This window comes from Ptychodera flava, chromosome 7, assembly GCF_041260155.1.
Source record: "Ptychodera flava strain L36383 chromosome 7, AS_Pfla_20210202, whole genome shotgun sequence".
NCBI lineage: Eukaryota > Metazoa > Hemichordata > Enteropneusta > Ptychoderidae > Ptychodera > Ptychodera flava.
The window spans coordinates 29,704,690-29,727,205 of NC_091934.1; the positions used below are offsets into that span (position 1 = coordinate 29,704,690).

Sequence of the window (22,516 nt, forward strand, 5' to 3'; positions counted from 1 at the left end):
TAGATTGCTGGCTTTTAGAAGTCTAAAAATTAAAACTGAAAACTGACTGGAGTGCAAAATTCCATTCTGTCATTGCAAAGGGAAAATGGAGTTGGCCATATGAAAGTGGGTATTCTTTCCGTTTTTTCATAGCTGCATCTGAGACCTCAACATCAATACATCCCCATTTAACATTCTGTGAGACAAGGTCCCATGACTTAAGTGATGATGGTTAATAATACACGGTAGCTTGACTACTGTTAGGTTCAGCACAGCCTATGACGTGCTCAAAGGGGATGGGAAAGACTATAGCTGTTTAATACAACACTATCATCTACATCCTATAAAATACTAATTATTGAACATAATTATGTCTGAGTACTGAATTTCTAAACTTCATTCGGTACAGATCTCCTGTCACTTTCCAAGGTAGACCTTTGACGACTGCAGTAGCCTGGAGGGTTTCTGTCAAAATTTGTCATGCAGCAATTGCGAACAGGGAAAATGATTGAAATCTCTTCCTTTGACTTTATTTCAGTTGGAACACTGACTTATACCCTTTGTCTATGGGGTTGGTTTGACCATACCTTTATACTGTAATAGTAAGTAATGGCACTATGTACAAGAAAATGTTTGAAAGGATTCAAGACAATAAGTATGTTGAATGTAATGGTGGATTCTACATGAAATCACTCAACAATGAGGGCACACAGATATCTTCACTGGCATCAGATAACATCCATGGATGCATGAGAATGAGCATGAAAGATACATTGGTGTATACCTACCTCCTCCTGACTAGATGAAGGGGTAAATACTTTATCAACTTCATAAGAATTGGTTCGTCCTTTGCTAGTTTACCCCTTCATCTTGTCAGGAGGAGGTAGATATACACCAATGTATCTTTCATGCTCATTCTCATGCATCCATGGATGTTATCTGATGTCAGTGAAGATATCTGTTAGCCCTCATTGTTGAGTGGTTTCATGTAGAGTCCACCATTACATTCAAACTTTGCGACCATTCATACACTGAGGGCTTTAAGATGGTGTACTCCACTTCCAACACTGGTGGCGTTTCAATACTGAGTATACTGGTCTCTTCCTGGTTGAGGCATAACAAACGAAAATTTGACTGACCTTGATATAGTTATGGAGTCTATATATAGACTCACAGTTTGGGTCACATTGCAGTGTTTTTTATTAATTTTCAATAGCATTATTCTGTAAAATTAAAGCGTTCTTTGTTTTACATCTCTGCTACAAAGTGTCAGACACAATTTAGACATCGCCACACGATAATCCTTCAGTTCTCCCTTTCTGTCTCTGTTCCCGGTCCTGCTACGGTAGATGAGGGCACACATCCAACACAGAGACAAATGTTTTGTACGCTTCTGGCCCTTGGGTTATTAGAGTATTAATCAAACATTGTCATTGAGCATGTTCAATAGTTGGTCACACGATGCCCTCAACATCCTAACAATCATGCCTGTAAACAGATAACACAGAGCAAAATGGTATGTAAGCATACAATGTTCGATCTACTGTGCATAGGGGTGTTCTGCCAATCAAGAGATGGCTGCAACTGTTCCTCAAAACAATTATGTATTTTCTCAATTGGCTGCAAAATAATTCCATTGTCCTAGTTCCTATTCATGTAATATATCGTGTGCAGATAAACCTCAATGTTTCCAACAAAACTATTGAAAACCATGAAGTTATCACTCCTTGGCCTTAATAAAATGAATAATAAAAATTAGTTGATTGTGTTTACACTCTTTCAATTATTGAGGTGGTCAATTTATCATTTGGTCATTCGTGATCAGTGGAGCTATCTAATGTGGCAGAATAGAACTATGCCATCCACATCAGATGTAATTGCCACGTTATCTTGGCGTTTCCTAAAATGGTTCAATGGCACTGATTATGATTGCAGATTTGTTATTGAAAAATGTGAACTGTGCTAGAAATCTCCTGTGGCTGACAGAAATTCTGGCAAGAATTCATTTAGCCCCCCCCCCCCCCCCCCCCGAAGTCACTTTAATTGCAGACTTTCCTTGGGAGAAGCACATCAAATACAATGTTTGGAGGGGTTTAGAATAAGGGTTAGGGTGGCTTTAGGGTTGGCATACTTAAAATTGTTGTATATGGTAACAAAGAAAAAATTTTGGGGTGAATTTCTGACAAGTTTTGCCCCTGCGCACCTATCTCGATTATTGCAGCTTAATGATGCGATCAACACACATGTGACTTTTACTGTTCCAATAAAAAATCAAAATTTTTCAATGCAAATTTAAATATTTATCTTCGCATGTTTATGCACAGAAGTCTGATGTCATCGGCAATCGGTAATGTTTCATTAGCTTTGGAGTCATGATGGTGGTACGATGACAATAAAATGAAAGTACATGTATGTGAGTGATGAGAGGAAGTAGGCCAGCAAGAATGAATACCGAGTGTCTGGCTCTGCATAAATCATACCTATCACAAGAAACTCTTATCATATAAGTTTTAATTTATTTTCAAAATAGATATAATTTGAGGTGCCCTATCGATTTGCTGAGTTAAATTCAGCGTCATGTTATGGACACCATCTTTAAACATAGGGCCAAAGTCCCTGAAGCTACTATAGACATGGATACAAAATTAAGTATTTCCTGACTGTATGAAATTATCTCACTAAGGTCATCCTACGGACAAGTAAACTAAATACTAAAGCTGTCTGACCAGCGGTTTTGAAAGAACAAGCAACTCAACAGTTGACAGAGCTCTGTTGTGTTATGTAGAGAATAACCTTTTGTGACACATGTATTGATGAAGAAGGTGGATATCTTTGATTAACATTGAGTTCTGTTTAATAAGTTGAGACTGTACATACTCAGAGAAAGCACACTGAAGAGACAAAGGTTTGAAACTTAAGATTTCAAGGTCATCAAAAGCATTATAAGGAATCATGTTACACTTTCATTGCACTGTTTACACAGATTGCATAATTGCTATAAATAGCACATGAGGAATCTTATACAGCCCAGCTTTACCATAAAAACCCTATCACTTTGACCACTCTTTTAATTGACCACTCTATTTTTTTCCTCAAAAAGTAATTTTATTTTATCCTTACCAAGTCAACCATAAATGGAAATTAGAACTTTTTCTATCTCTATCTCTATCTCTATCTCTATTGACTATTTTGAGCAATTTCTTTTAGATAACATACAGGGCACAATAAATGACGGTTCAGAATATGTCAAAGTTGGGATTCAGGAAAGTTGCCTTTACATGTTTTAATCCTCCAAGATGGTAAGCATTTCACTATGAACTGTCAAAAAAAGTTGAACTTTCTGATAATTCTACACTAAAATTGTTTTGGCTTTGATGATTTCCTAATTAATTCAATTATTTAAAATCATATTAATTATTTTTTTCTGGTGAATTGATAGGGTTTATACAGTACAAGAATTACATACAATGTAAGTCAAATTTGACCAAAAATGACAAAAAAATTCCTTAAAAATACAGATTTGCATATTTCATCACAATTTGAACAAGTCTAAGTCAGGTTACCCCTAGGGACCTGTATACCAAATAACACAGCTGTCTGACCAGCGGTTATGAAGAAGATTTTTTACCAAAAACACCTTTTTTGGCATTAATTTGCCTATTTCAACAATATCAAAAAATTAAAAAAAATAGTTTCTCAAAATCATATTTTTCATCTACACAACTAATATCAAATCAGTAAGTACTGCGGTTCTCAAGATATTTGAGTGGACGGACGCCTCACAAACGGACATACATACATACATACATACATACATACATACAGACTGACGACGGACGCCGGACGGATACCCATCCCAATAGCTTCTATAGACTATAGTCTATAGTAGCTAAAAAACTTACAAATTTATACAAAAATATACATGATTGGCAGCATAAAATGTAAAGGTGGTAAAAATCAAGCAATGCTGCACTAATGGGAAGTTACTGTGGTAGAACTGTACAAGTTTTTTGTGTAAATACTTTTTAAAAAAAATGTAAAATTACAAATTCTAGAGATGTAACAATATAATGTACAAACATGGCCCCTTTTGATCAAGTTAAATTGCACAATTGCTGTTTTACTTTTGAATAGTACGGAAAAGATAAGTTTTACACAGAATCAACAATACAGAAAATCTGCTATGCTAAGCCCATTTTTCTATATGTGACAACAGAAAGCCACACTCACACAGATTTTACTTTGAGAAAGTTGAAAACACCTTCAAAAGGACATGATCACAAAAGAGTAATATCTATTGGGTATAAGTACATGCTTGTTTTACAGACTTACAAAACAATGGTGCACACACTATGTGTATGGTAGAAATTTAATTTTAAAGTTCTGGCCACTACTAGTACCTCTGAAAATGTACAAATGAAGCAAAGCTGCTTACTACTGGGCTGTCATGTATTCACTAAAGGCTGGAATGAACAGTCGACACTTAAAGTCATTCACATGGCAAAACATAAAAAGAGGTGACTTTATAAATATAGCATTTCTTTCCCTTTCAGAGAATTCTTACATTAGAAAAAAAATATACTAGACTTTCAAAAGATTACAACTGTTGACTATAATATGCAACTACCAATGGATTTTGTTGGTCCCACAGAATGTTTTTGATAATTCTCTACAAAGCTAATATTATTGACCAAACAGTATAAGTCTGAACAATATAAGTATTTCAGCTATTGTTCTGCACCTTGCGCAAGGACAAAATTTCATGAGCTCTTGAATGGAAGCACACTGATTGATTTACCAAAGTACTGTACACAGATAACACAGATTTTTACCCAAAAGAATTCAGTGCTTATTAATCCTTGCAATACAAATCTAACTTTAACTTCCATACTTTCAAAGAAACTTCACGAGCCTAACCCTTTTGAGTGCCAAAGTTAGTTTTTTTGTCGCCTTTATAAAATATTTCCAAGTCCGTTTTTTGAGATTTTTGCAAAGATTTTGACAAAAAGCTGTAGCCAAAGAAAGGTGATGTCCATTTGGTACAAAATTATCGACAAAACAAAACAATTCATGACAATTGGTAAAATGTTGCACTAAAATTTTGGTGAATAAATTACAGCACCAATATGGTTGCAGCTGCCCGAGATTTTACTTCAGCAATTTATTTATTTATTTATTTATTTATTTATTTATTCGGAAATCCTGTGGAATCAATTTCCATTTACAGGTTCCTCAAAAAGTCAAAAGAAAACAATGTATGCAATGCAAAATCTGAACAGTGATTGAGTAGTTAGTATACATATCATTTGGTGAAACTCACTTATAGTCAGCATAACCTTACTCATGATAATTGATATAAAGCTGAAGTCTCCCTTAACCCTTTGAACCCGGCTCGGACATAAATGTCCTATGACGTCATAGATTACCACGGGGTCAGGGTGCAAGGGTTAAACAAAATCAGCTAAAAATTTAATATCTCCAGTTGACAATATTTCAGTTGACACACAACTTTTTTTTGCAGGAAACTTAACAAGATTCACTTTTCCTACAGTTTAATAATAATAATAACAATAATGATAATAAGTACACTTGTAATGAGCTGAACCTCTGACTACAGAGCTTGAGGCTCAAAAATGACAAATTACACTATGGAGGAGGAAAAGCTGAAACACAGGCAGTGGAGACTAGGGGAATGAAAAAGCTTGAAACTAAAGTTTAAACAGATATGTCTTTGGAGAACGGTGGAAGGAAAGAGCAGACTTGGAATGACAAAAGTCAGAAGGAACACGATTCAATAATGTAGGGCTGATGTAACAGAAAGACTGCTCACCAAAGAGTCTTTGTGTCATCTCTTGCAATAATGAGAAAACGAGAATCAAGGTATATTTATTAGAATGGGTAGGAACTTGCATAAAATCAATTAAGGATGAACGATTTGAGATTGTACAAGGTAGTAAAAAAGATTCTTGAGAAGTGCTGCTACAGATGCTGTAGAATTCACCTGCATGCAACAATTGAAATGGGATGAAATTTCATTGACGTAACACTGACTTCACCTGCCAGATATTATGAAATTTTTCTGGGTTTTTCTGTGTTGTCATACAGAATTTCATGTACAGAACTCATGTCGCCCAGTATTTATCAGCAAGCAAAGGAATGCCCATTCTCTGAACTATCAAGATTTGACTGCATGGTCTGTAACTTGCAGAAATCATAGACTGAATTCTATCATATTGCAGCTTCTATCATTACATTTGTCATAACTAGATGACTCAATGCTTCATGGTAGATTTACACCTCTGCTGAAAAAAAGACACTGTCAGAATGAATTCACTGTTCCAAAGATGGCAATCCTTCTAAAACTTCATCGAGCTGTTTTCGTTCTTGCGATCTCTCACTGCATCAGCCAAATGAGGGCGCACTTTATCCAGAACGGAGACAAACCTCTGAAAGGCCTCTGGACCTTTCTTGATTAGAGTATATATCAAGCAACGTCTCTGCTGATGCGGCGTTTTGCTTGAAAGTGTGATTTCTTCAACCTCCTCTTCATCAAATACCTACACAAATAAATGAAACACAGCAATGCTAAATTAGCAAATGAAAATTTCACATATGATACATTTATGTGTAAAACTTTGTTATCAAAGAGTTTGTACACCACCAAGTCTGAACTCTTTTCATGACCACGTGTACATGTGTATAAGAATAGTTCAGTTCTGTTCAGTTCAGTTCAGTTCAATAAGGGAATAGATATCCTATCAGATAATGGAACATCCCTCTAAGTTGATGGCAACATTATGAGCTGATGACAATCAAATATTCCATGTAGCAATCATACATGTTCTTGAAGGAATTTACACTACTTGCATTGACCACCCAGTTTGGCAAAACTATTCCACAAGTTGACGATTCGCGGTGCAAATGAGAATTTCCTGATATCCAGTCTTGTAGTTGGATTTATCAGTTTGTAAGCGTGGCCTCTGCTCCTTGACGATGTGTTGAAATTAAGTGATATGTTACAGGAGTCGATGTGGTTCATTATTTTGAAGACCTCAATCATATCGCCTCTCTCTCTGCGACTTTTCAGACTTGGCAATTTCAAAACCTGCAACCGTTGCTCATATAACATGTAATGGAGTTGTGGAATCATTTTTGTTGCTCGGCCAATACTTAGAAGTTCACTGCCCTGGCTGCAGAGACAATGTCTCTTTACTGCCTGTTTTACGATATCAATTTGAATAAACCCTTTGAACCGCCAAAGTCAATTTTTGACACCTTTTGAAATATATCCCCGTCAATTTTTTTCATATTTTTGTCAAAATTTGGATAAACAACTGTAGCAAATGAAATGTGATGTCCATTTGGTCCAAAAAGTATCAAAAAAATTATAGAAATATTCATAAAGATTGGCAACATATTGCATTAAACATTTGGAAGAAAAAAATTACAACGCTCAACGGGTTAACCCACTTGTGTATGTTTGCCTGTTTTAATCAATGTAAAGAAAATAGCAATATTTACATTAAAATATCAGAGACAGTAGATTGAAACTATCATCTTCCTATGCCAAATTTTTCAAGGCACTATATAGCCATTGGCAATATTTTTGTGAGTAATCTTGGTTTATGATTGCTGCAGATCATTGCAAGTGCCAGTATGTGACTATCCATGGACAGGTTCAGACTTTACAGCTAGGTTTATTTAAGCAGGCTTAAAAGGTTCAACGAGGACAGACTGGGATGCAACAAGTTTGTTCTTGGTATGGGAGTGGGTGTCTTTGGCCTAAACATGAGCTACAATCAGGTATGTAGATGCATCACACGATGCCCTTGCCTTCTTTGGCAGTAGACTTGAATGTGGGCTCATTTGAAGTCCAAGGGAAAACAATTTGTTTATTTAGTCTTACATCATACATCCAATCAAGTGTTTGTTGAACTGGTAAATCTGTCCTAAAAGCTGGCATCAAGGAAAGTAGAACTTTCTGATCCTCATGTGTCATCCCATAGCCTTCATTCCCATCAACAACTTCGTTAGCTTCATCAGGATCTACAAAATTACACAATATTTGTTTGTTGAAAATATGAAACAATGAGAAAAAGCAACACACAAACTAAGAGAAATTGCATTTAACCAGCTCCAAACAAACACATTGGCTCACCAAGTACATAAAATGATTGCACAAACATTGAAACTATATAGATGTCTGCAACATGATCAATAAGTTCTGAAAATTGCAAAATAATTGAACCAAGGGTCCTCTGGAAATGGTTTGTTGTGGTATTTACACACCCTATTACTGTAAGATTGGAGGTACCAGTATGTTAGTTATTCATTTGTGCACATTATGTTAATGAGGAGGTATGTAAGAGTGCCTTCAAAAGCATACTCCGAGTTCCAAAACCGAGTCGGACTTACAAGTCCGAGTACACGGACTTGCATACTCTGAGTAAAAACTGCTTTACTTGGACTTCTATACTCCGAGTACATGGCCTACTCGGAGTTGAATACGCCGACTTACACATGCTTATAGAAAAAGCAATGCTGAAAAAAACAAGGAAATATTCGATCTTGTGATAAAAATTTGCAAACAGCATATACACTACAGTTCTTCCAGTCGCTCAGAGAAAGAGTTGTTAACGCGATCTGCCTGACTTCTGATCTGTGCATAGCATGGCTTAGTATCTTGTACAACACGCTCAAGTCATTGTCGTTGTCGAGTGTAGCTACCGTCACGCAAATTATGAGTTTGTGTTGTCTTCCGTTTCACTACCGGATTAGATCCTGATTTGATACATGACTTGAATTGGGCACAACAACATTTCATGATCACCGCGATGCATCACTGCGAGTTATTAACACAGGGACGCCATTATCGAATGACCTGTTGACCTGTGACGTCATGGCCAATTGGTTTGCTAGCGTGGCGAGGCCATGATAGACTTTCCCAAGCATTTTAGGCATATTTATGTCTTGATAAAATAATTGAACTAATAGTTGTTCAAAATAAAATGAGCACAGTGCGCTCGTGTTTGGTATGAACCAAGTGCAAGTGACCACTTGGTTGTAAATAATGACCTGACTTAACCTGTGATGTCATGCATTGATTTCGCTTATGGAGCGATCGGACTGAGTAACTGGCTGGACCTGCTGAAGTTTATTGGTTTTACTGTAAATGTTACGTCTAAGTCATCTTTCAAAAAACTTTGCCACTGGCCGTGGCAGCAGCTTTTTTCTGAGGGTAACCTTGTGGACGGGCCGTGTTTAAATATACATTGCGCAACAGATTACAAGACATCGTGAAAATGAAATTTTTTTTCAAAAGAGCAGATTTTCGATATATCGATTCGCGCTAGCCGTAAACTCTGTGAGTAATAATATACTTTTTTCAACAGATAGTTTCTTGTCCGGCATGGCAAAATATGCATTTCTTGGAACACGTACTACTCGGCGTATTCATGTCCGAGTAGACCATGTACTCGGGTATACAAGTCGAGTAAGCAGTGTTACTCGGAGTATGCAAGTCCGAGTACAGTCCGAGTACTTGGACTTGCAAGTCCGACTTGGTTTTGGAACTCGGAGTGTATGGTTTGAGATACTCCTACATACCTGTAATGAGCATTGTTTCAATATTAGTTATTTTATACTAATGATTCTTTATCGATGTGGAATATTCATGTCCTCACATCTTGCACTCAGTGTATACACACACCTTCTGCATAGGAATAGAGCTGGCAAATTCTGAAAAAACACAGTAGTATCAACAGAAGAATTTGCTTTTCAGCATGTTACCTGTATCTAGCGACAAGAATCTTTAATAGAATTCTGATAATTCTAAAATGGTGGGCTGAGTTCAATTATGACACAGAAAACTATGTAAAAATGGAAAGTTATACGATCAGCAATATCACAGATGATCTGGCCAAATATTTAAGCCCTAACTTTTACCTATACACCTTTTCAACTCTATTTAAACGTTTTCCAAAGTTCTAATGGTAAATCATTTCCATAACATACTGGTATTTGCTATGATCAGCATGGCAGTCATCTGCTGCTGTCATACAGCAAATGCATGTTCTGAACAATCAAAGACAATCAACAGTCAAGGACAAGTAAGAAAAATAAGCCCCTAAGTTTGCATGTACAAATTTCATTACCGTTTCAACAACTACAAGTCTGGTCATCCAGACTGACTTGTAAACCAGTAGGCGCTTTTTCTGAGAAGTGGTTCAAGAGGAGTGCGAAGTTGACAGAGGTCACCGACAGACAATTAACCAATCTACTGAATAATGTCCACATCACTGACAGCAGAGTCAAATAGATGGATAAGCATTGTTCGCTATGATCAATAGTGGTGTTTGCTAGTATTATGTACCCGTCATAAAGTGCAAGTATTACCTGTGTTTTTGCAAAGGTTGGGGAGCACTGATATTTTGGAACATTGGTAAAAAATTTTTTGTTCCAAAATCTGATTGCAGTGATATGCCCAGGAGAACCCTGGTGACATTTATGCACTGCCCTTACCATAAAAACACAGCATGTTTTTCAAGTATGTAAGGTTCTGAACAATCATGGTTCAGAAATTTACTGTATAATACCGAAATAAAATGCTGTTCTGACTTTCCTTTATGAGATTTGACAAATCATAAAGCAGTCTGCACTTCGAATAATCACTAAACCAGTGCAATCACAAACTTATCAGATCTGATACCCGGGTATACATCACCCTGACAACCAGGAGTGGTGAGTGTAATCACTGGAAAATCACAAGAAAAGTTGACCAACTGTACAACATAACTCCACAAAAAGATAATGTTTGTGGCAGGGGTAAATCACATAGGAATCACACTGAAGCTTAATTTGATCATTTTGTCAAGACTTACCATTTAACACCTGGTTGTCAGGTTGTCCTCTTTGGAGATTTTCCTGTGATACTGTCCTTCCAGTTTCTGTAAATAATGTGCCACTTCCCTCAGTATTTTATCAGCATGCTCTTCTGACTCGTGTGTGTGTGGTTGTACACACATTCCTTGTCCGCTGTTTGTAGCTGTGAACAAACGCAGACCAGTTGCTGAATACATATATATATATATATATATATATATATATATATATATATTTGTATGTATATATGTTAGTATATATTTATTAGCATATATAGTGTTCTCACCAGGCCGCGATTCTGCAACATTCTCGCCTACCTTTCTGTTTTGTCATGGAGCTAGCCGTATGGCAGACTGGCTGTATATACAGCCAGCACTTCTCACATATGAAAATTAGATTAGAAGGAAAATACAAGTGAGTACAGACCGTGTCACCATGTTAGCATAGAATAATAGACATGTACTTATTAAATGCACAAGCCAAGAATTCATCATTTTTGCGAAGTAAGAGATTTTTTCCTACACAATTCCGTGTTTAAATTTCTGACTTGTGGAATAATATCAATACGTTTTGGGTAAGTTGTCAATCATTTCTAGTCATCGGTCGCGCTTACAAATTTGTGTATGGAGCAAATGCCTGATTACAACAAGTACGTTCTGCGAAGTTATACACAAATTAAAACATAGCATAGACCTAGAAATTTATCTCAGACAAAGTTACATTAGTTTTCGATGATAAAAATCGACTAAATCTAAATGGCGTGAACACTAACGTCGCACCCTACCATACCCTGGTTGCAATACTTATGGAACCCATGGTATAATGCAACATGCTTTGAGTTGGTACTTTTCTTAAATCATTCACGTAATTCCGTACGGATATACAGTACAAGCGTTACATTCTTGTGTTTTGGTAGTTTGAATTATTATTGTTGTAGTCTATGAAAACATAGATTGCGCCCATGACACCTCCAGCCTCCTTGGACAAGTGCAATGCAAACACGTCCAGTGTGTCAGTACCACAGTCACTTATGGTTCAATTTGCGACAGTCGCTGTGTGATATACAGAATGCATACTACACAGTGTCCATCATATATGGAATCACAAGTGACTGTGGCCAATACGCCTTCTGACGGGTATTGCTTCCAGATTGCCTTGGTTTCTACGACGAAGGGTTACTCGCTTCGATCAATCAGCAAAACTTGTACCTTTGGCTGGTGAAACTGAAATTTCACGTCAAAATCGTGGTCTATTATTTACACACATAAAAGGCATATGTTTCCTAATTTGATTAAGATAGCTGCCATAGTACTGACTGTGAAAGGGGATTAAGTGTGCAAAATGGCATGAAAATTTCATGACAGAAATGGGCTTGGCACTGAATGGCTGGACCACTCTAGCAGCTATTATGGTAGGGGACCCCAAAATGGAAAAGTTCAACTTAATCAGTGCACTTCCACACTGAAAAGAACAAAAGTCCAATAGAATTTCACTAAAAGGCACTAATAAGAAACATCAGCTGATGTGTTTACTGTGTGTGGATGATTTGTTGAGTCCTTTATTTTTCCCATGCATAGAATAAGGTTCGTTTTTGCAGTTTGACTTTTTTACCATATTTATCGTCTCACAAAAATTATTTGTTGTCCTGCTTTTTTGCCCAGCAGGACAATATGTCCCACAATACTTTTTTTCTGGTGAGAACTCTGTACATATGCATATCTGGAAATTCACCGAAGATCAAACAGTATATATATATATATATATATATATATATATATATATATATATATATATATATATATATATATATATATATATATATATATATATATATATATATATATATATATATATATATACATCACACACACACACACACACACACACACACATACACACATATATATATATATATATATATATATATATATATATATATATATATATATATATATATATATATATATATATATATATATATATATATATATATATATACATCACACACACACACACCCACACCACACCCATACACACGTTTTTGAAAATGTCTCCCCAAGAAAACACACCAGCATGATCACCTGTTTAGTTTCTTACTGACACATTGTAGTTATAAGGTTATGATGGAGACAAAATTTGTGCCAACCCGCCACAAAGAAAAGGTCATTTTTGACTGCCAAAAGTTCTGATCTGTGATTGGATTGATTGGAAGAGTTTAAGAGCTAAACATGGCATGACTGCCGCTAAAGAGGCATCACCTATGAATGACATGCATTAACTTCAAATGTCACTGAGCTTTCCAAATATGTGGTGTGAAAAACAGGAGACATATTTTCTAGCATCTAAAAACTTGTGTTTGTCTCAGTGTTTTTCAAAAGGAGTTAATCAAGAGTGCATTATTGTTACAGAACTCTCACCACAACTTTTATGTTGGCAGACTTACCGTTCAACATCTGGTCGTGACTCTCCGACAGATCAGAGTCAGAAGTCTCTCTTTGGAGATTTCCATTGATGCAGCCCTCTCCGTTCCCGGTGTACCTGTAAATGTTCCACTGTCACCGTCTTGCTTGTCCGGCTCATCCCTTCTTTTGGGGGTTCAGTGGCATCATTGTTGCATCTCTTCTCTCTTCCCCTGTTAGAAAACATATACAAAAGTTGCAGATTTAAGGTATAATATGCCTCAGGGACAGACACGAGGTCTCTCGATATTTGGCAATACCATGCTGGTCTAGCACTTGTTTTAAAGCTTTCGATGTGACACAAACTTCCATCATCTTAGTGTTTTAGGCCATAGAGTTAACACACAGGGAGGGCAGCAATTTTAATTTCAAATATCAGTAGTTTAGGTAATTTGTGTCTCTGTTACCAGATTTTGCACATTGACCCGGATTTTTATTGTTGATTTGGTACAAGATGGTTGAAAAATTCATTGGGGAAGTTTCAGCAAAAGTTTACATCACCTGTCGTTTGAATTTGGAGTTTCATTGTTTATGTTCTCCTATCATGCTGATTTTTCTGATTTTTCTGATTTCTGATTTTTTCAAAATACAAAGTTGGTAGCAGAGCTTTTACCTCTCACAAAAGTGAAAGTTTTTTCTGATTCAGGTATATGATTGGCTCACAAATTTGCAGTCTCGGTCAACCCATGGAGGTAGCTCACAGAATGCACTACCTGGGACAGCCTGGATACTTTGTACTCTCAATTTTTTACAATTCTTTTCCAATCTACCACTTGGGGGGGGGGGGGTTATTTTAAAGCTCTTGGAATAAGAAAATGCTCATGTCTTAAGTTTTCAAAAATAGAAAACTTCATTTTCCCCTATTGAGTTAAAGGGGAAGTTCACCAAGGATGATTTTTACATATGTGCTAGCTTTGTGGTCACTTACCCCGGAAAAGCTATTTTCGCCATTTATAACTTGCAAGATTTTTTACAAAAAACGATAAAAATAGTACAGGAAGTTGCCCATGTAATTTGAATCATGGGAAAAGCGCCAAGCTTGGAGCTTGCACACGCCGCCCTGGAAGATATCCCAGAATCCACCACTTCGCCTTCGCTTCAAAAACGACGGCCATCTAGCGATACCGCGGTAAAGACGCTAAATTTTCAAACTAATTTTAAGAGCCACTGTGTATTTTCTAATAAACTCATTTTCACGCCTACGACATTTTAGTGCCTGATGTACAAGGCAGTGGTTTTTTTACAAATTTCATTAGTTCTACGCGTGAATTTTTGATCGAAAAATTGATGCTTTGTAAAGTTTGGTCAAACATCAAATGTATTCACTTTCCCCGGACGTTTTTTGATGAAAGTCATATGGTCAACCCGGTCAATGTAGTATCATTCAACTCTTAATGGTACGAAATGTGTCAAACTGTCATCCGACCCCTATCGACCCTAGCGTTTTCACGTAATGGGTACTTTCTTTCTGCCTACTTTTAGCGATTTTCTAAAAATGTGGACGCCTTATGTAAACATAGCCAGGCCGTCGGCCTGCAGTTGAGGACCAGGGCAGCAGGTCACCTCGACCCCTGTCCGTTTCGACCCAAGTAATTCACACCCTCTTGTCGTTGTTTGTGGTCAAATCAATCCCGGTGCCTTAGTCACTTCGACCTCAGTCAGTTTTCATGTTACATGTACCTGACAACGTTTTACTGAGTACATTATGCAACTTGTTTCTGTGAGAAAACCGCTGGCTTTGCTACAACAATCCACGGGGCTGTGAACACTCTGATACTTGTGGGAGGCCTGGGGTACCCCGGCCCCATTGTCATTTACTGACTGGGGAACGTGTCTCACTGAAGTACCAGGGCTCGAAATTAGCGGTAGTCCCGCGTCCATAGACTACCAACTTTTCCCTGGGGCTACCAAAACCCATGAAATGGTAGCCCACACGGACTACCAAAGTCTGGGGCATGAAATTATTTATGGTCGATATGATGTTGATCGCTGTGAGATGACGGACGCCCATACAGTCAACCCAGGTGGACACAGAAAGGATATCCTATGACTTTGTTGTGCAAATTAAAAGGCGACAGTGCAATCGAATTTGTTGGGAAAAACTTTCAATAAAATATCATTATCTGAACTGATGTACTTGGATGACAGGCTCGGGAAATGATGGCCAATGAAAATTCATTTTATAGTTATTTAATCACAATGTATCAATCACAATTAAACACAAAATTATTCAAACTGCAAAGAAAAAGCTGTTGGGCCATCCACAAATTACTCTTTCCAAAGGGTACCAAATCATCCCATGATAGTGGAGAAATATAGCCAAAATTGCCACGAAAGTGTTAGGAACATGACGGTACCAAGTTGCAATCCTGAAATTCATAGCTAATCCGTATTTAGCCATGTTATGTTTACACGTGCTGAGTAAAAAAAGTCGTTGTCATGGCGAACATAAAACATTGCATATAAGCTCTGCGTATGTGTGAATAGGTCGTCAAACTTTGAGGCGTCACCGTTGTCCACTACACATGCTATACCGTTCTCCTAAGGCTATGATCTGCAGGTATTGATGTTAAATGACTAGAAAATTCACTTCCTGGATAGATACCAATATTGTTAAGGGTAGCACAGTGTCGATCAACAGTTTTACTGCAACATTAGCTTTCGAAGACAGCAGTCTTCCCAGCAAAAACGATCATAGCTTAGAGACAACCTCCGAACCTCAAACAACGCATTGTCACCAGTTGACTACCTACGACCATCCAATCGCATGGAACAACACACTGTAATGAAACCAAATGCAAACTGTACCCTCTCATCAATACTGCCACTACTGTAGTCGGACCCAATCAGAAGACTTTCAACATCAAAGGATCATATGACTGTGACTCCAACAATGTCATCTATGCTATCACCTGTATGTCTAGCCGCTGTATACATTGGCCAAACAGGACAGCCACTGCGGAAACGCATCAACAATCACAAGTTCGACATACAGAGCAACACAATATATAAACCTGTTGCTCAACACTTTTACCTAGCTGGACATTCTATCAATGATTTCCGTGTGGCTGTACTGTGAAAGATCCATAGTAAAAGCACCATCCGAAGAGAGACTGAAGAACTCAAAATCATACAAAATTTCGATTGTGTCAAAGAAGGACTCAATCGAGATTACAGATTTTTAACACATTACAAATAACTATGTTGGCTGTGATTTGCCCCAGTTGTTCCTACCATTGTTCTCACTCAACATACTGTGTTTTCACACCTTTGCTCAAACCCTTTGATTCACTTTGACACTTTCCTTTGGCATTGTCCATTACCCACAATGCATTTGGCCTTGTGCTTCTTTGTCGATTCTGCAAGTATAGTAGTAGTAGTAGTAGTATGTTTATTATAGTGACATGTAATTACCAAAGTATATAACTCAAAGAGAAAAATACAGGATGAATTACCCAGCCCATCGGGCTTATAAGTCACTATGAAATATAATCATTATATAATTCTCTGATGAAGGAGACTGTTGTCTTCCAAAGCCAACACTGTGCTACCCTTGACAATATTGGTATCAGTCAAGATCAACACGGCTCTATTGAAACTTTCCTGGATATAATCATGAAAAATAAATCTTTTATCGTCTAGGTATAAATAAAAATATCCTTTACAAAAAATTCTTCATTCATGCATGGGCTACCAGACCTTGTCACTGGGCTACCAACTTTAGAAAATGGTAGCCCAGTGGACTACCAGTGAAAAAAGTTAATTTCGAGCCCTGAGTACGGATGGATAAGCATGTAATTTACTGATTTTTGGAAATAAGGCATTCGTCATTATCGCAATTGCTTGCTATATGCGGCAAGATTGGATGAGCTAGGCCGTCCGCTCGCCTTGGTGTCTTGACGCCAAATGAGCCTATTTCCGGTTTAGGCGTTGGGCTTGCAGCAATGCATTATAGGATATCTTCCAGGGCGGCGTGGAGCTTGCATAATGTGATATGGAAGGGACCATTTTTCCATGGGTATGGCATTGTCCCCTCACCCATGCTTAAACCAGGCAGTGGGGTATCTACATAATTTTTGTTTATACTATTTATCCTTGCATAAACAATGAATCACTTATAATAAACTTTCCACTGTCAGATTTTGTGTTGCTGTTTACTACTGTGTTACTGTGAGTGGACAATGTGGGGGCCATACCCGTCCGAAGATGGTCCCTTCCATATCACATTATGCAAGCTCCAAGTTTGGATCTTTTTTCCCATGATTCAAATTACATGGGCAACTTCCTGTACTATTTATCGTTTTTTGTAAAAAATCCTGCGAGTTATAAATGGTGAAAATAGTTTTTCCTGGGTAAATGACCACAGAGCTACCACATATGTAAAAATAGTGACAACATCACTGTTCGCTCCCATATAGTTATCAAACAAGTCAACAATTGTACGAAACATGGACATACATATACAGACAGACTGACATACACAGACTGGCACAGAGTGCTGACATTGACCCCAAGTGTACCTTGGCCCATGGAGAGTGATAAAGATATAACAAACAGCTGAATGTAATGATAAAATAGTTAAGTATAGGCCTACACAGGCACTGAGAGTGAATATGTTACAGCAATTTGATTAGTTTCTTTTCCTTTTCTACTTCTGTGATAATATTTAAGACAATCAATCTGCAAGGCAGTTTATGTATTGACAAATATGTTATCTTTTACAAGCACACAGTAAACTGTTCTTGATTTTTCATTTACAATATTTGACATAGACTGAAATACATAACATGCAACCAATGTTTACACTTTCCCCATACACCAGATACATGGAGAAATTTCAACATACAATGATCAACTCAGAAACCCTACGGGGAAAAGTAAACATTGTTTTCTTCCAGAACAGCTGGTACATCCACATCTGGAACAACTTACAAACTTAACCAATTACACAAGGATGATGACACAAGAGATAAAGTTAAACTGTGGTGAACTTGACTATTCCTTTCAAATCCTTACCTAACTTGACATCTTAAACTAAAATACACCGCATGGTTAATTGTGCACAAAAATACATAGGGGTGGACCATTTGATAAGGGATGGTGTCTGGAAGATCGATGAGGTACATTATCTTTTTTATCCGATCCATTGTACATTCTTTTTCCCCATTCTCCCACCTTTTCTTTTTGTCAAACTTTCTCTGGCTGAATTTTATTGGCATTTGTTTGGAATTTTTTCAAAATCTGCCAGGATTTTTTTACCGCATTTCAACACCAAATACAGTTTACCATATCAAATGCTTACTAAATCACCACATTATTACTCTTACTTCCAGTAGGTATAAAATTACAAAAACAAATCTTAAAAATACAAAATGAAAGATATCCCAGTAAAACTGAAAGTTTCGCAAAGTTGCCCCAAAATTCAAAATTCCGGATTTCAACTTAATTTCAATATATCTTATTAACAAAAACCCTAAGGACCGGTTTACTAAATATCAAAGCAATCAGACTGGTAAATTTTGAGAAACAAATTTTTTGACCAAAAAAAGAGAAAAATTGCCCCCAAATACAAAATTGCAGATTTCATCCTAATTTTAAATATATATAATTAACATAAACCCTAGGAATCTGTACACTAGATATCAAAGCTACCAGATCAGAAGTTTTGGGAGAAAAATTTTTGACCAAAAAAGGCAAAAATTGCCCCAAAAATAAAAAAATTGCCAGTTTCAACATACCTTCAATACATTATATTGAGATTAATCTTAGATACCTGTATACCAAATACATGTATCAAAGCTATCAAATCAGCAGTTTTTGGATTGAAAAAATTCTTATCAAAATTGGGAAAATTGCCCCCAAAATTAAAAATATGACAATATCAATACAATTTGTACAAGCATGACTGAGGTCATTCTGAGGAACATGAATATTAAGTTTCATAGCAATCAGACGAGCGATTTCAGAGAACAAGATTTCTTGACTAAAAACGGAAAAAAATACCCTAAAAATCAAACATGCAAATTTCATCCAAATTTTGCACACATAATTTAGAATACCCAAAGAAATCTGCATACCAAGTTTCAACCAAATCTGACCAATGCTTACTGAGTTTTAGCCATTTGCAGGATTTTTCCTTTTTTCCCCCTCATTTGCATATTTTTGGCACTGACATGTTCATTTGAACAAATTCACATCTCCACCCCTAGGTGCACCTGTACCCCTTTTCCTGCCAGACAGTAATAACTGTATCACTTCCCCATCAGCCAAGTCAGTAAGAAGCAGTATTGAGCCAAAACATGACGTATATTCATCCACTTGGCTTGATATGTTATAGCATCTTTTGTCCAAAAGAAATCAACTTTACAGTATTATGTTTCAACAGCCTTCAAATATACAGTATTATGTTAAAATACATCATATGGAATACATTGTGTTTCATTAATTTTAATCATCTTGACCTGTGGTGAAATATGGACTTGGCAGGAAAAGGGGTACACCAAATACTAAGACATAGGTGCTACGGTTTAGGAGTGTTTGATGTGGACGGACTAACAGACATACATACATACTTACATACATACACACAGACGCCATTTTGCCAGCTTATACGAATACCTTCCATTTGCATATATACATATGCATATATGGGAGCGTAAAAATCATCCTTGGTGAACTTCCCCTTTAATAGAGAGTAATTGCCATTTTGAATTGCAAATATCAGTAAATGTTCCGTTATGTGTTTCTCTAGTACCAACGTTTGCACGATGACCCCTGATTTTTATTCTTCATGTGGTGAGAGAAAGGTGGATAGTTTCACTGAGAGCCTGAGTGAAAGTTTTCCCCTTTCACCTTTGAGGTGCATACTACCTAAAACACACTTTAATATATTTACCTTTAAGAGCATTTGCATCCTGAATAAAACACATGTTGCAGTACCTGTAAGCAACTGGAGCAAAGATTTCCTCTTGCAGTTCTAATGCACTTCACCCCTTTGAATTAGAGTACACACTTGGCTGCTTTTCACACAAAGTGTGACCTTTACAAAAAACAGCATCACTTACCATTTTCTGTGGACTGACCAAAGCAGCAGTACTTCCTCCTATAGCAAACACCACTATAACTAGAATGCCAATGATGACTGCAGCTAGAACGATAAGACCAAGGCTAATGCTGAGTGCTGAAATGATGTGATCATGTGATACGTAGGAACCTGAAGCTGTAGGAGACGATGGCACTTTGGTTTGTGTACTTCTGAAGTTAGAGTGGACCCTGAGTTTGCCAGTGTAAATGATGGTGCTAGTGTTGCTTCACTTTCTGAAAAGAAAATAAAACATAAAAGTAGCATCAACGCAATGATACTGGGCTTCCATTTTTTAACACAATCTGCTGATATAAATAATATTAAGGTAGCTTTCCGCCTTTGCGACGACCTATTTTAAACGTAAATTTTGCCATCAAGATGTGTACTTTTACCCAAGTATTATATATCACCTGAAAGCTATTTCTATGAATTTTTTTGTTTTATCGAGAAAATTAGTGTGCGATGAATTTTTTTGAAGATCTTAGTGAAAGTGTAAAGAAAATGGGTGGTCTCACGTAAAAAAGTTTAAGTCTGAGCGGAGAGGGGCTATTGTTTAGGTGTTAACGGGCAATTGGTCTTCAGAATACTGGCTACAAAACCGTGTCTCAGATTTTTGAAAAAGGCCTTAGTTTTTTCACATCGTTGAGTCAAAGTTTATCCACCGATTAGTCTTACAATGCCGCCTAATTAAGCAGCAATAACTCGACTTTAAAAATCTTCATAAAAAACTGAGACACGGTTTTGGAGACAACCTACTTGACAAACGTCTGTGAAAATCTGGTGAACTTCCGTTCACGCGTTCTCGAGTTAAACTCTTTTGAACGTGCTGCAATGTGACAAAATGCCGAACTGAGAAAAAGGCGATTTAGTAAATTGGTTCGGGTTTTTCCTTTTGAATGGCAATAAACAATGTACTCAACCGACAAAACACTAAAACCAGATAGTGAAATCAAAGTGTTCAACTTCAACAGTATATTCACTCATTGAAATCAGTGTCAACGGTCGAAATGAGGCTAAAAAGGGTGAATTTTGGGAGCGTTGTACTCTTTTTAGAGCGCAATCTACACAGTAGCTGATGAGTAAATAAACTTTGGGAGTGCCAGGGAAGGGATTATGCATAATCTGTTGACTGATTAGTTGTAAGGTTTAAATAGAGTATTAACTGTTCGACCTAACTGTCGGAACTGCTACGGCATCTCGATGCCGTCTACACGAGCGCTTGGACTTATTACCTCCATGACAAGCGTACACTACAGTGTAAGTTTATGGCAGCATTCGATTCGACCTCGGAAACGACTCACGGCTGCGGAATGAAAGCGAGCCCGATGAGTGATATAGGGAAAACAGTATTGGCTGACAACAAAAATATCTGCGTTTGTATGTGGATGTACATTTGCGGTGTCTGTGATCATGGAGATAAAAAGAACAGCTCCATGCTGTGATTCATTACGGTTAGAGTAACCGAGGATTCTAGTGAGCAGCCATTTTTTAGATCTTCACGCGCCTTGAAAACCGATTAACACTAATCAAACTACGAACATTTCTGAGACAATAGTTCGTCCTCACTCTGTACAGCATTTCTGTGGGTGAAGACCGTTTCTGGAGTCATTTATGCTAAAATGAGCCAATCGCCTGTCGGCGGCATAAAAGTCAAAGGAGAGAAGTGAGAAAACATGAACATAGAGGAAAGTACGTCATTTCATCAAGCGCAAGTTGCATGCGATAGACCGCTCGTCAAGCGTCATACGTCACAGATAGATAACTCTCTGCTGTCGTTCGTATCCAACATGAGTACCATCGATTCCAGGCGAATATGATATCAGACCCGTCTTCATTACATGTAAATTTCAGGATTAGGATGGTGTTTGCACTGTATTCAAGTAGTTAGCCCGTAAGCGTCTCATTCAATGGTTTACCGACCAATGATGACATGTTGATGAAAACTCAGGGCGATTACGTTATTACGTTGTGACGGTCAAATTCATATTGAAATTTGTCTTCGGTCCTGCAGCATTTTGGCTACTGCCATGATAAGTGATAACAATGTTGTCGTGTCCATTCCCATAAAATCATTTGATTCACATTCGTCGGGTGTACGATGAACATTTGTTAG

At 37.3% G+C, this 22,516-nt stretch overlaps 1 protein-coding gene across 1 annotated transcript in view; it reads right to left on the minus strand.

The window, feature by feature from the left end:
* Nucleotides 1-2,472: 2,472 nt before the first annotated feature.
* Nucleotides 2,473-22,516, minus strand: part of LOC139137221 (tumor necrosis factor receptor superfamily member 5-like) — a 29,145-nt gene continuing 9,101 nt past the window's right edge. The window contains exons 4-8 of the mRNA XM_070705211.1: nucleotides 20,384-20,636; nucleotides 13,304-13,492; nucleotides 10,860-11,023; nucleotides 7,886-8,025; nucleotides 2,473-6,536 (exon numbers count right to left, since the gene is read on the minus strand). Coding sequence (XP_070561312.1) covers nucleotides 20,467-20,636 — 170 coding nt within the window. The 3' untranslated portion in view covers nucleotides 2,473-6,536; nucleotides 7,886-8,025; nucleotides 10,860-11,023; nucleotides 13,304-13,492; nucleotides 20,384-20,466. The remainder of the gene's footprint in view (nucleotides 6,537-7,885; nucleotides 8,026-10,859; nucleotides 11,024-13,303; nucleotides 13,493-20,383; nucleotides 20,637-22,516) is intronic.